The sequence below is a fragment of the Pantherophis guttatus genome, chromosome 1 (assembly GCF_059756535.1).
Source record: "Pantherophis guttatus breed Tessera chromosome 1, ASM5975653v1, whole genome shotgun sequence".
NCBI classification, from domain to species: domain Eukaryota; kingdom Metazoa; phylum Chordata; class Lepidosauria; order Squamata; family Colubridae; genus Pantherophis; species Pantherophis guttatus.
The window spans coordinates 134,860,163-134,874,522 of record NC_142063.1 but is presented as its reverse complement, the minus strand read 5'-3'; the positions used below and the strand labels follow the sequence as shown (position 1 = coordinate 134,874,522).

Below are 14,360 nucleotides of genomic sequence, written 5' to 3'. Positions count from 1 at the left end.
CCCTGAAATGTTTGCAGGAAACATAGCAGATATGAGGAGAGTTTGTCCCTAAAGAGCACTCACTTGGAAGTTGTAAAAGTTCTAGACCTAACTTCATAAAACTATGTGACTTGATAAATAATCACAAATGGCAAATTGCTTCTGATCACTTACATTTTCTTCCTACTGTGACCTGATACCACTGAAATGCACAGGTGTAATAAAAAGCACAAAGGAGAACTTTCATCTAGGAAAGGGGTGTGATCTCCTCTATTATTCCAGAGTTCAGGCACAAATAATGGATTTAACTTACAAAAATATAGATTCCCGTTTAACATTAAACTGCTTAATGCCAAAAACAATCACTCCAAGAAATGATGTGCTCTTCTTTGTACTGGATGTGTCAAAAGAAAAATAGATGTTATTTGTTGGGAATGTTTAATCTGGATTCCTGCACTAAATAAGGGATTGGACTGGATGACCCAAGTGGATTCTTTCAGCTTGCTCACTGTATTTAATCCAGAGAATATGCTTGTACTTTCAAGACTGAAAGCAATTCTAGGCAACATAGATTTTTTTTTAAAAAAAAAAATCCCTCCAATTAAAAAAAAAAGGAAACTAGTTTTATAGATCCATAGAAAATAATGGTGCATGTGCACGTATGTGTTTTGAAATGTGTCTATGCTAATAGCTAATATCCTAGTAGAAAAAGTCAAAAGTGAACTGGGATTATAAAAGGATTCTGAAGAGAGAGGGTTGAGGGTAGAAAGGGCTTCCTTATCATTATTTATGAAACTGGATCACATCAAACATGGCAAGCATTTTAGAATTACACTAATCTCCTTAGAAAAACTTTGGACAAGAATGCCCATGACATGGCTCCAAAAGCAAACATGCCAGCTAATCCAAAAATGTTATCTCTTGCTGCAAATATTCTTCTTCGGTAAGTTAGATAAAGATAACACTTGAAATCCTAAACAGATCAACTCTTAGCCATATTTATAATATCCTTGGTTGGCTCATTTTTTTTTAACACTTCTTCTACATTGATTTATTATACTATTGGGCTGAAATCAAGAAAAGGGAAGCCTGGCCATGCTTCATGCTTCCATGGTTTCAGGGAGGTTGAAAAGCTTGCTTGTGCAAAATTCCCAAGGATATTATGTGTATTCAGCCAAACACAGAATGCGTCCCATCTCATAAAACTTTATTTAGTGCGTGGAAGGCCAAGGGATGTTTTCACTATTTCTATGTTGTATTCTTGGAATCTTTACTGAACTAAGTATAGATTTAAATTTATAAACTTAAGTTGCTGTACATACTGATAACACTGAATTCCAGAATACCTGAGTAAAAATGGTCCAGAATATAGCAACGTTTTGTTCTGATTCCAAAATATCTTTAAAGTATCCAGCTAAATCCCATCTGTTCTCTTTCCCAAACTTACTGTTTGAGGATAATTAGAGAATGGCAACGTTACTGGCAGCAAAACATCTTAAGTTTTAAAACTTATTAGCCAACCTCTGCTCTATTTCCTTACTTAAACAGAGAAAGCAGAATAAACAAAAAACAGTGGGTGCAGGAGCAACTTCTTGCTGGCTTCCCTACTGAGTTTCCTTGTGGGAATCTGCCAAGGAGCATAAGAAATCTCCCCTCCCTTAGGTAGTTAAGTGCTTGCTGCTTGGTGGGGGAGGGAGTGAAGGATTGAGAGATTGTCTGGGAAACTGTCACAGAAGAATGAAAATGAAGATCACGTGAACACATCAGCAACATAGACAATAGCACTGAAACAGTCACAACTTTCCCAATTTTCATTTCCTTGGGAGTCATGAGTCCCAAGTTTTGGCCACATTCTATAAGTTAGCCCATCTGAAATACCTTGATTCAAAAATCGTTGCCCTATGACGCACTGCTTTGCCCATTTAAAGGTCATGACAACAAGAGTTTTAGTACTACATAGATACACACAAAATTAAATTAAATTTAGAACAAATTCATTACTTTTGCAACAAGCCAGAGGAAATGGGATTTCGAACACTTCTCAGCTCAAAACACTGAACATTCTTTAACAGTATTTCTTGGTGTGAATACATATTCTTGAGAATGATGAGTTTTCTAGCCTTTAATGTGGGAAACATATTTATGGGTAAGATAAAAGGAAGCAAGTGAACACGTGAGACCTACATTAGTTGGGTCTGGGCTTTGTTAATTTCGAGTTATCTAAAATGACCTGCACTACCACATTGTAATAGGGTTCTGAACTGAACTTGCTCATCAGTTAATTATAACTCTGATCTCTGTTGTAAGTTGCAATTGCAGATACACTGAAAATGCAAAGGCCTAGCTAAATGTGACGATGAAATTTATGACTGATTTTGTTAATTTCCCCAAAGATACTGAATAGTAACTCTTATGGGAAGTATTTTAATTAAGAAACATAGCACTGGAAAATGGCATTGATCCAAACTGAAGTATTCTCCTCCTCCTCTTTGCTAATATTTAAGAATTTGGACATTTGAGCTGGAGACTCTAGGGTGTCATCTAATTAGATCCCACTAGACGGCTTTCATGTTTTCAACTGTGCTTTTGGGGGAGAGAGGGAGAGAATCATTCCATCATTTTCACTGAAGAGGAATCTTAGAAATGTGTGCAACTTCTACATTTAACAATGACTTAGGCAACAGGTTTAGCAAACAACTCAAAATGCATTGCTTATTATGAGCATTTATTGTTAACAACTGAAATGCTGAAATAAAGTAGGGAATCCCCACTGAGAATGGCTTCTGGAATTCTTGCTAATACCTTTGACTAGCAGTAGCCATAGGAAAAAACTGTGTTTTAATCTGTGAAATGAAAAATCATGGAATGTTTCCATTCTCTCTCTCTCTCTCTCTCCCACTCCCTCCCTCCTTCCCTCTCTCTCTCCCTCTCCATCCTCTCTCTCTCTCCCTGCCTATGTGTGTCGGTATGGATCTGATCCCTTGGACTGCAAGACGATCAAACTGGTCAGTTCTAGAGATCAACCCTGACTGCTCTTTAGAAGGCCAGATCCTGAAGATGAAACTCAAATACTTTGGCCACCTAATGAGAAGGAAGGATTCACTGGAGAAGAGCCTAATGCTGGGAAAGATTGAGGGCAAAAGAAGAAGGGGATGACAGAGAACAAGGTGGCTGGATGGAGTCACTGAAGCAGTCGGTGTGAGCTTAAATGGACTCCAGAAGATGATAGAGGACAGGAAGGCCTGGAGGAACGTTGTCCATGGGGTCACGATGGGTCAGACACAACTTTGCAACTAACAACAACAAATGGATCTGATCAGGGCAAAATATATGTGCTATCTCTGCTTTTGTATGTGTGTTTTTCTCCTCTCCCTTTGTTTTGTGGCTGGGTGAATGCTTGTGTGTACAGTAAGTGTGCATTGGGAAGCCCAGAGCAGGATGCCTATCCTGCAGTTTGGGTCATGTGACTAGAACAGGGAGGGAGGGGCTTTAGAGTGGAATGGTCAAGAGCATTCCTGCCCAGATGCCTCTCCCAGAGGGCTGCTTTTGGGAGTAACATTTTAGCCCCTAAACCAGATCCAGATCATTTTAGAATGTAATCTTTCTTTCGGCAACTTTTCCCTCGCAGTTAATTTATCCTGCTGATGGGCAAACAGCAGAATCCCAAGCGCTTTGCGTTGTTTCTTTTCAATATTACTCTAAATTAGAAATAATAAATGGCAACAGTTTAGTTGTTTCTCTCCCCCCAGAAATAATAATCCCTTGTTCTCTATGTGTGATTATTTTTGTGATGTAGAATATACTGATTGACCGTTTGAGTTTCTCCTACCGCTGGTGGAATTTGCTACCACTTAGGTAGTAGCAGGGGTGAAATCCAGCAGGCTCTGGAGAACCGGTAGCAGAAATTTTGAGCAGTTTAGAGAACCGGTAGCGGAAATTTTGAGTAGTTCGGAGAACTGGAAAATACCACCACTGGCTGGCCCCAGAGTGGGGTGGGAATGGAGATTTTGCAATATTCTTCCCCCAGGAGTGGGGAGGGAATGGGGATTTTGCACTATCCTTCCCTTTGAGTCGGGTGGGAATGGAGATTTTGCAGTATCCTTTCCCCAGGAGTAGGGAGGGAATGGAGATTTTGCAGTATCCTTCCCCTGCCATGCCCACCAAGCCACATCACTCCCACGAAGCCACACCCACAGAACCGGTAGTAAAGAAAATTGGATTTCACCACTGGGTAGTAATCCTTGATGAGTTTCAAAAAATAATACAGAAAGTGTGTGTGCGTGTCTGGAAGAGACTACCTGGTTAGAAAGCCACCAAATGGTTAAAACTGCTTGTTTGGTATCTGCTTGGTATCCATTGTATAAAAAACTATAATGAATTGGACGCAATTTGACAGATACAGTAATGCTACCATAATGTGTTAAAAATTTCTAAACAGGAGAAATGAAGAGCAAGGCTGTACTTGCTGTGTTGTGAGTAAGGAGCTCTTATTTGGAATATTTCTTAAGATGCTGACATGTTCAGCAATGTTTAAATATCTCCTTGCTGATGTTAGTATGATTTCTGCAACTAATTCTTCATATGACCTTTATAACCCCCAATTACACAGGATGTGACATGCTTGTTGACCCTGTAATTTATTGTAATACTTGCATGTGGCAGCAGGAAGATGAAGTTTAACAAGCTATTCAAAATGAAATGTGTAAGTGGAATCTGTCATTGCAGAAAACGCTGCATCGGGGAAGGAATTAGATTGGCTTTACTGTAAGAGCATAACGAACCATTGATAGCAACCTGTATACAGATGTAAATGTTCTATTATCAATTTAATAAGCTCCACATAAAATAAACTCCATTAAAAATTTCATAATGGCAGTGATTTCTGGAACCCCCTTTCCTTCCACTGGACTTTTAATAAATGGAAAAAAATCCAGTTTATCTAAAAACAAGGCAATTTGAGAAAGTTTGCAGGTAGTCCTTGACTTATGACCATAACTGGGACTGGAAATCTCAGTCATATGTTGTTACAATTGTAAATTGAGGCTCCCATGTGACTGGAAGCAATTTTCTGGCCTTTTTCACAGCGGTTGTTAAGGAAACATGATGGTCGTTAAAAAAACACCACAGTTGTTCAGTGAACGCATTCATTTGAGGGGATGTTTTTTTTTTTGGGGCTAGAAACTGGCAAAAAATGCTGGAAGCTACCAAAAACATAGCGAATCACAGTCATGTGATCATAGAACACTGCAACCAATTGTAAAACTGTCCCGCTTGACATGCAATCACATGACCATAGTAGAATGTTGAGTCACAATTTAAGATGGCCAGGGGTGATTTTAGGGGCCATAAAGCACTCATTCTGGGGCCATTGTAACATTGAACAACTGTAAAACAACCAGTTGTAAGTTGAGGACTACCTGTACTTGTATGAAGCTCTCAACATAAACATAAAAATGTAACAAAACATAAATGAATGTGAGTAAGAGCTGCAGTGGCGCAGTGGTTACAGTGCAGTACAGTAGGCTACTTTTGCTGACAGGTGGCTGCCTACAATTTGGCAGCTCGAATCTCACCAGGCTCAAGGTTGACTCAGCCTTCCATCCTTCCGAGGGGGGTAAAATGAAGACCCAGATTGGCTGGGTCTGTAAACCGCTTAGAGAGGGCTGTAAAGCATTGTGAAGTGGTATATAACTCTAAGTGCTATTGCTATTGCTATCTCAGGGACACGGCATTCTAATGCTTTGTCAATCGTAACAAAACGTGTGTTTGTCAGGTACTCTGGAATTTACCAAATGCTTTGTCAATCATAATGAACAATTCATTACAATTCATTCCTCCAATGGGATTGTTCTTTGTGAGTGGCTCCTGTTTGTTTCAGTAAAACTGAATGGAAACTCACATGGAAACATGTTTTACTGAAATAAACAGGAGCCGTTTATAGATAGCCCACATTAATCTGCTTCATTATTGCACCGTACACTCTATTTTTTCCACCTAGAGACGCTCCAGTTAAAAATGATAATTAAAATCATGATTAATCCAATTCAAAAGAGTGGACTAAAGAAGAAAACGTTGACATGTTTTTAAAGGCGGGGGTTGGGAGGAGGGTAAGCACAGCTCTTAAAGAGAGAGAGAGAAAGCATTTCACCGATTGTTCTTCGTAGCCCTGTGCGTGCACTGGAAATTATGGAACTTGAGAAAATGACCACTTTATTTACTAACCATTAAACAGTCAAACATTTGGAATCTTTATCAATTGGCATATCAAGCTTTTTTTTTATGGGTTGGAGAAGGGCCTCGATGGCTTGTAAACCCCTTTTGCTTGTGTGATTTTGAAATGGGTAGGTAATTGTGCACTAATTGCCTGAGGCCATAAAGGTTTTCCCACAGGCAAGTATTTTCGAAGGACTGGTGGAAGAATCCCGGCAATACATTTAAACAACTTCAATTTTAATAATATCCTTGAGCCCCTACATTGGAACAAATAATGGTCTCAACCCTGAATCCTGCAACGGTTAGGCTACTTTCCCTCCTGGTCAAGGAAAGAGGAAAAAGTCAAAATAACAGTATTTTTGTCCTGCTGGGTGCCACTGTAACAATGAACTACAGCTAAGGGAAGGAGAGGAAATGCTTTCTGCTGAAATCTCCTGCCTGGCTCTCAAAGTGCTATTATTCAGTTATGATGCAGTGGTGGGTTCCAACCAGTGTTACCACCGGTTCTCTTCACGTACGCACTTTGCGCGCAATCGCCGTGCGCATGCTCGTGCACCAAGCTTTTTTTAAGATGGGTGGATAATAGTACAAAATAGGTTTGGCTACATAAATATGTGGCAGCAGCAGGGGTGCTATTCAGCAGGTTCTGACAGGTTCTGGAGAACCAGTAGGAGAAATTTTAATTTTGAGTAGTTCAGAGAACCGGCAAATACCACCTCTGGCTGGCCCCAGAATGGGGTGGGAATGGGGATTTTGCAATATCATTCCTCCAGTTGTGGGGTGGGAATGGGGATTTTGCAGTATCCTTCTCCTGCCACGCCCACCAAGCCACATCATGCCCACCAAGCCACGCCCACAGAACCGGTAATAAAAAAAATTTGAATTCCACCACTGGCAGCAGCTGAGATTTTTTAATTTATTTTCTTATATTTTGCAAGGAGAGTTTGCTTGCCTTGTTTTTTAAACTGCCTAAAGTCCTTCCTAGGCATTTTATCAGAGACTGTATATGTTCCCAACTGAAAATCATAAGATTACAAGCTAGAGATTTTCAGCAACCACAGTACTAAATTTTGGAATGGTTCTGAGGACTATAAAAAGGGAGTTTATAGTTTCCTACCCTCAGGTATAAGAGCATTGATGAAACTATTAATTTTAATCTTCTTACCAAGGAAATGATTTGAATTCTTCTCTATAGCCAATTCAGAATTATGACCTAAAATATCCAGGTGTTGCTGTCAAAAGCTAGTGAAACTAATCATATGTCTTATTTCCACTTTTGAAGTTATCCATTAATACTTTAGTAATACCGATTTTATTTATTAGAACATTTTTAATAGTCAGATAAGTCATGAAAGTGTTGCTGATCCACAATAAGGAACATTATTATTTTTTTCTTTCATCCCATGTCTTGCTTTACATATTTACATAATTAAATGAATGGTTTTCAAACCCTTCTGAATTAGCTACTCTAAATGTTAACATTTGATGCAAACAAGGAGGTCACTCAGATGAAATATTGGGAGTTATCAATTCTTGTAAGCAAAAAAAAACAAAAAAAAACCAACTGACATCAGATACAATAAATCTGAGATAATTATTTCAGGGACTTGTGGCCCAACTTGCATATTAACTCAGTTTAAGAGTGCTTTGATGAATTCAAGTGAAGTCAATTAATTACATTTCCAAGTCAGATGAACAGAGAGCCAAGACATCACAGGTATTGCCATAGTTCTTCAATGCTGAATATTTAACAGGAGATGATATTTTCTCTGCTGTCTGTGCAGAAGGAGAAAATCAAGTAATGATGTGTGAACCTACTATTGTTAAGTGGAATTCATATGAAGTCTCTGAAGAGAAATGTGCTTCAATTTAATTTCCCCATGTTTATTGAAACAGGCAAGACATAGTCTTGATGCAAGAATTCCCAAAATGAACCTTAGGTAAGAAAAAGAAATGGAATATATAACTGGTTTATAAATAATATAAATAACACTAATCCTATCTGTTAATAGTATTTGGGTAGTCCTTGAGTTAATATTATAGACTGCTCATCATGGTTGTATCTCGTGACAGTCATAAAGCCAAAGTTTTGGCCATTTTTTTTTCCTGCAGAATGTTGCTGAAAACCAGAAATAAATGCTGTTCTTTTTGGCAAAACTGTTATGTGATTGTGGGATGCTGCAAACAGCTGTAAATGTGGCCTGGTTGCCAAGTGCCCAAAATGTCATCATGTGACTGTGTGTGTGTGGGGAGCCTGACTGTTGGAACTTTGAATCCGCTAAGCGAGTGGCCTAGGACAAGGATTACCTGTATGTCTTCTGTTTATTCATAGACATAAATACAGTATGTAGACATAGTGAATGTCACAGAAAAATATATTTTTTCTCTACACACAAATCAGATATAACCATTAGCCGTTAAGTAGAATTAACTTTCTTTTCTCTTTGAAACTTACTAAAGGAACCTCATGTATCACATATGGATAAAACAGTTTTAACTGGATATTACAGTTCCAAAAATGGATCCCTAACAAATATTTGCTTGCTTCCTATTCTTAACAAGCCTTGGGAGAATCTCTAGTGCAACTTCACACCACTAGCAAAGCTGATAAAAACTAATTTTCACATCTGCAGATTCTCTAATACTTCATCCGGGCTGAAATTGAGAGAGGTATGGATTGAACCCTTGCTATATTTATTCCTTTCTCCATCAGCCTTGAAGTTTCTAAAAAAATAAATAAATAAACTTTCGGAAAAAGTTTTTTTTTTTTTTTGAAATTTTGAAAGCTAGCAAACTGTTTAGTAAACTTGTGTTAATCTAATAAAGATTTTCTATCATATGGATTTTGTATTCCCAGATAAAAGGAATCCTATATAACTAAGAAAAAAAATCTCATTTTCAAGAATGTGGCAAACATGCCTACAGAAACAAATTACACACACACACACACACACACACACACACACACACACACACACACACATATATATATATATATATATATATATATATATATATATATATATATATATATATATACCTCTCCCTCTCCTTCTCTCTCTCTCTCTCTCCCTCCCTCCCCCTTCTCTCTCATCATATTCCAGGCTCCTAAAAAAGGTGGTAATGCAAACGATTTGGGATTTTCATGAATCCCAAGTATACAAATATAGTTTCCTGCTTGCTATGACCTTATGCTCTCATCCACCTTAAACCTTCTAGCGGTATCTATAACACAGCCAGTGTTTAGTACAGTTTACTATTGACTACAATGGTCATTGGTTAGTAAGATATAGCACAACAAAATAAAATAAAAACAGCACAGTGAACTAAAAATGAGAATAAAATCAAAAATAGAATTGTTGAGGCACTAGAGAGAAAAGTAATATGAATCTGTTAGCCTGGTGTAGTGGGATTGATTTGCATTGTACAAGTTTTTGCCTCTGGGGGGTCCTTGGTTCTCTCTAGGAATAGTTGTTTTCTTGCTGTTTTATTACCCAAACCAGTTCCGTTTCATGAGGAGTACTGATGGTGTTACCTAATTTGGGTAATGAAACATCTGCAAGAAAACAACCAAGCTCAGAGAGCACTAAGGATCCCTCATTTTAATCCTGAGTTACAAATATTCTGCTTTATTTTGCCTCTGGACCTGGACCTCAAATACAGATACTGCATGTTATTAATATCTTAGCTATGCACAAGCAGTGTATTTAGTTATTTGGGGGTGGGAAATGTATATGGCCATCTATATTATCTTAATTAACCCTAGACAGCTAACAAACACACACATAATAAAAACAAAATATTAAAACGTGAACACACCATCATCAGAGCGAACCTGACATTATGCCCTCCTCCCTGAGAGGAAAACCTGGTTGTAAGGTAAGGATCTTAGAGGTCCTACCCAATGACCACATATAATTGAAGTGACTTGGGGTCACTTCACCATCAATCTATTGGATGGGTAGTCCAAACAACCCCCATAAACCACAGTGGCAATCTTTTCTTCAGGAAGGAAATGAAAATACAGGAAGTTCCTTAAATTGTATACCAATTCTGTCCAGGGGAGCCCTACCCAGGGGTGAAATGCTACCGGTTCGGACCAGTTCTCCTGAACCGGTAGTAAAAAATGCTACCAGTTTGCGTTAACCGTTATTTCCAATCATCAGCTGGGCGACGATCAGCAGTGACGCATGATTTACATTAGCTAGAATCATCAGATTTTCTGCTTTCTAGCTAATCTAAATCACGTGGCACAGCAGATTCCCCACCCCTCGCTGTTCTACTTACCTTTGCAGACCTGGAAGGCTTCCAAATGTTTCTTTTTTAGTGCTGTGTGGGTGCGCCCCAGGCGTGCATGTGCGCACAAAGTGCACGCTTGGTAGCAGACTCACAGAACCGGTAGCAGACTTCAGAGGATTTCACCGCTGGCCTTACCCCATCATGAATTGAAAATGGCAACTCTCTAGATACAGGGGATCCCAAAACCCAAAGTCACTCTATCTTGCTAGGATTAAGTTGCAGATAGTTTCTCACTATCTAGATCAGGGGTGTCAAATTCGCGGCCCGTGGCTCGGATGCATCACGTGCTAGCCACACCCAATGTGTTATGATGCTGTGATGATGTACGTTTGATACCCCTGATCTAGACCCTCAGAACCTCCAGGTCCTGAGTAAGCACTTGTTTCATTTGGGGGTGGGATATTGTTGTGGCCCGTCAGCGGCCTGTACAGTTAGTAGCTGATTTTGACAGCGAGGATGCTGGTGTGGTGCTGTGCCAGCAGCCTGTGCAGTTGGCACTCAAGTCAGACAATGCGGAGGCTGGAGAAAATGTTGTGCCAGAGGCGGGGATTCAGCCATGGCCTTCAGAACCTCCAGAAGCTCCCATAAGTGAAGAGGAAGAAGAGGAGGAGCCTCTTCTCGATGCACGAGCGCGCAGAACTGCGAAAAGGCAGGAGTGGCTCCTCAGGAGGAGGTCTCCTCGAGAGTAAGGCTTGGGGCTAATTGGCCTCTCCCCTAGCCTATTTAAGGAAGGACGACGACTGATGCAATTTGCAGGAAACAAGTTAGTTCAAATTCCTTCCCATCTTGATTACAGAAAACGTTTGATTTGGCTCTTGTTTCTCTTTTATCAGTTTTCCTGCAAATTGCTTCTGTGCATTCTGCCAACCACAGTAAGATTATGGTTATCTGAAATACTGTGCCTCAGAATTGAGTTATTATTCTTTGAATTCTTGTCAGCTGTTAATGAAGTTAAATTAAAAGCCCTTGTTCAGAAAAGACTGATTTATTGTACTTGTGTTCGAACAACTACTAAGAAAGCTCATTAGTTGTCTTTGATTAATAAATTAAGGTTTGTATGGACTTTGTGTTTGCTGCGTTCTTTGGGATCCGTAGCTGGGGCAGAACAGATATATACTAGTGATATTGAACTTCATCCTGGCCAATGACTTCACCCACCAGCTTCACCCAGATGTTAAATAGGAGAGACCCAAATCCTGATGCATCCCAGATAAGAGGAGCCTAAGATAGATCTCTTCTCCCCTCCAACACTGATTGGAACTGGGCAAGGAGAAAGGAGGTGAACTACTGGAGAACCATGCTTCCAACTTTCAACCTTACCTGGGGGCAGCATTCCTGCACTTATGCCCTGCTGCACCATCCATCCTTTGACTTTCCTGCACTCACACTTTGCTGTGCCATCTCCCAGTCTTTTTATGTCTTTGTCCTGCCACATTGTCCATCCCCCGATCTTTCTGTGCTCAGGCTACACAGCACCATCCATGCAACTTGTGTTCATGTGCTTGCACACAACTGCACTGGGCCTCCTAGGGCCTCTCTCAGCCTCCCCTCCACATCACCACAGCAACCACCACCCCGTGGACATCCCTGCGTTCCTTACTTACCACTCCTGCCACTTCATGCTTAACAACCTAAGTGTCTTGGGGTTACCATTAGGTTTACCATTGCCATTGCTAAGCAATGTGTTCATATGACATTGTGCTTTAGAACTTCATTGCTTAGTGATAGCAATACCGGCAGTCTCGGTTAACTCAAGAACTATCTGTAGTAAGATGATTTGAGTATAGATTTAGTATGACAGCAATTAAACTAAGAGCATCATTCTATAGTCTTATTGTTTTGCCTGTGAAAGAATATAACTGAATAATGGCAAATAAGAATCCGTAGGACAGATATTTTTTTTAAAGAACTGAATAGATTGTTATGCTGATAGCAACCATGAAAAATAATTTGCAGCATTTTGCATATGGTAGTGCATTTAAATATTTTTAGAAGCCAGGCTTATTGAATCTGTATTGGTTCACAGTCTTACTATGAAAACAACATAGCTATTCAAAATGATTTGCTTATTATAATGTCAATAGAATGATGACAATATGACAGCATAATAGCATATACGAAGGACTGTTTCCTCAGGATGATTCTTTTTCAAGTATGAATGCAAACTCTTCACATTAAATCTTAAGATCAGGATCAATTATGAATTTCAGGAGGCATTCACGGGGATTTTGGCTGTCAATTATTAGTAGCATCTATTGAGGATATTTTACAGAGAGAAAACACATGGGCATTCATAATAGAGAAATCTCTTTATCATCTCATACATTGCTTACATTTGGGAGTTTGACACCTTGGGAATTACCAGGCTCAGGAAATGCCTCAAATATTTTCATGCAATTGGGGTTTTGGACATGTTACAAGAAAAGGCATTTGGTTTAAACATTGCTGCCACTGAATCTTCAGAAAGAGCTTGGTACTCAGCTTATTCATTTACTGTATAGTTACTGTATATAAACACTGAAAATAGAAGATCACTATAGCAATCAAATAAGATGGGTGGAAATTCATATGGTCACCATCTCATTATGATGACTCTGGGCAGCTAGCAACACTGGAAAAGCAACATAAAAAAACCACCACAATGCTATATATGAAATTGGTAGCCGGGATCAAATCACAAACTCTTTGCAACAGAACTATCGCATGTTATTCTACCACATGTTCTGAACCCCATGCCCATGATACAACCACTTGTTCAGAGGGATGATGTTCCAACCAGCAGGCACTATGACAGAAAAGGCTCACTTCCTGGGTCCTCTAGAATGGCATCCTTTAGAAGATGGGACCCATAGCATGCCTCTTCTGCTGGAACCAATGAGATGGATAGACAGAATGAGGGAAAGGTGCTTCCTCAGGTAACCTGATCCCATTCCATGAACAGCTTTATAAAGGTAACTGAAACCACCTTGAACTGAACCTGGAAGCCTACTGGCAACTGATCCAGCTCACGGAGAAGAGGCTTAACATGTGCAGATTGATAGACACTCATAATTACCTGCTCCCCTCATTTTGAGCCACTGTAGCTAAATTGCTAGGAAGAGCTGCGATGCTCTTCAAGGGTGTAAAGCAAATTTCAATACTGGTGCTATAAATGATAATCTAAGAAACACATATTTATCAAAGAACAATATCATACATTGCTTCACTAGAGAAAGAGCTTACTATCATTCTGTTTAGCAACAATATTGGGTTCCAGGAAAATATATATTTCTTAGTCCCTTCTTTTTATGGCATTATGGATCTAAGCATGTCATGGGTGATCCTGTTAATATTTCAAAATTGAACTATGGCAGAACTAAAGTACCTCTGGGCATTGACTCCAGTGACTCCATTCAGACACCACACATTCATTAGGACAATAGAGGATACATTTCTGTTTTTCCAAAGGAACTTTGGACTGATTACAAAGCACAAGAGGTACAGGTTCACCATCTCCACCTTCAGTGGTGTTTATACATCTGTAGGATGATAAGAACATCATCTGCAAGGCATTCCACAATGAAAAACAAATAAGTAATACAGTAAATAAAGTCAAGCCTCCGAATCGAGTTCAACATCTGGTGAATTCTTAGACAAGTCTCTGCAATTATCTTGACAGCAGAATAAAAATGGTTTGTCACTGCTTTCTTCTGGGATTTCCCCCCCCCATTTCCCAATCTTACCTCCAGTAGGCTTTCAATTAAGTTTTGTTTTTTTTTACTTTTCAGAAATATTTTTATGTTTGTTACATATGTCACATATTCATTGCAGTGGATAACTAGTAATTATTTAATCAGTTGATTATATCTGAATATTTATGTCATGCTAGT

The 14,360-nt window shown here is 39.3% G+C and overlaps 1 protein-coding gene across 1 annotated transcript in view; it reads right to left on the bottom strand.

Annotated features, from left to right (window-relative positions):
- THSD7B (thrombospondin type 1 domain containing 7B) overlaps positions 1 to 14,360 on the bottom strand; it is a 550,701-nt gene that overhangs the window by 53,683 nt on the left and 482,658 nt on the right. Inside the window, exon 17 of the mRNA XM_060687945.2 lies at positions 13,856 to 14,009. Coding sequence (XP_060543928.2) covers positions 13,856 to 14,009 — 154 coding nt within the window. The remainder of the gene's footprint in view (positions 1 to 13,855; positions 14,010 to 14,360) is intronic.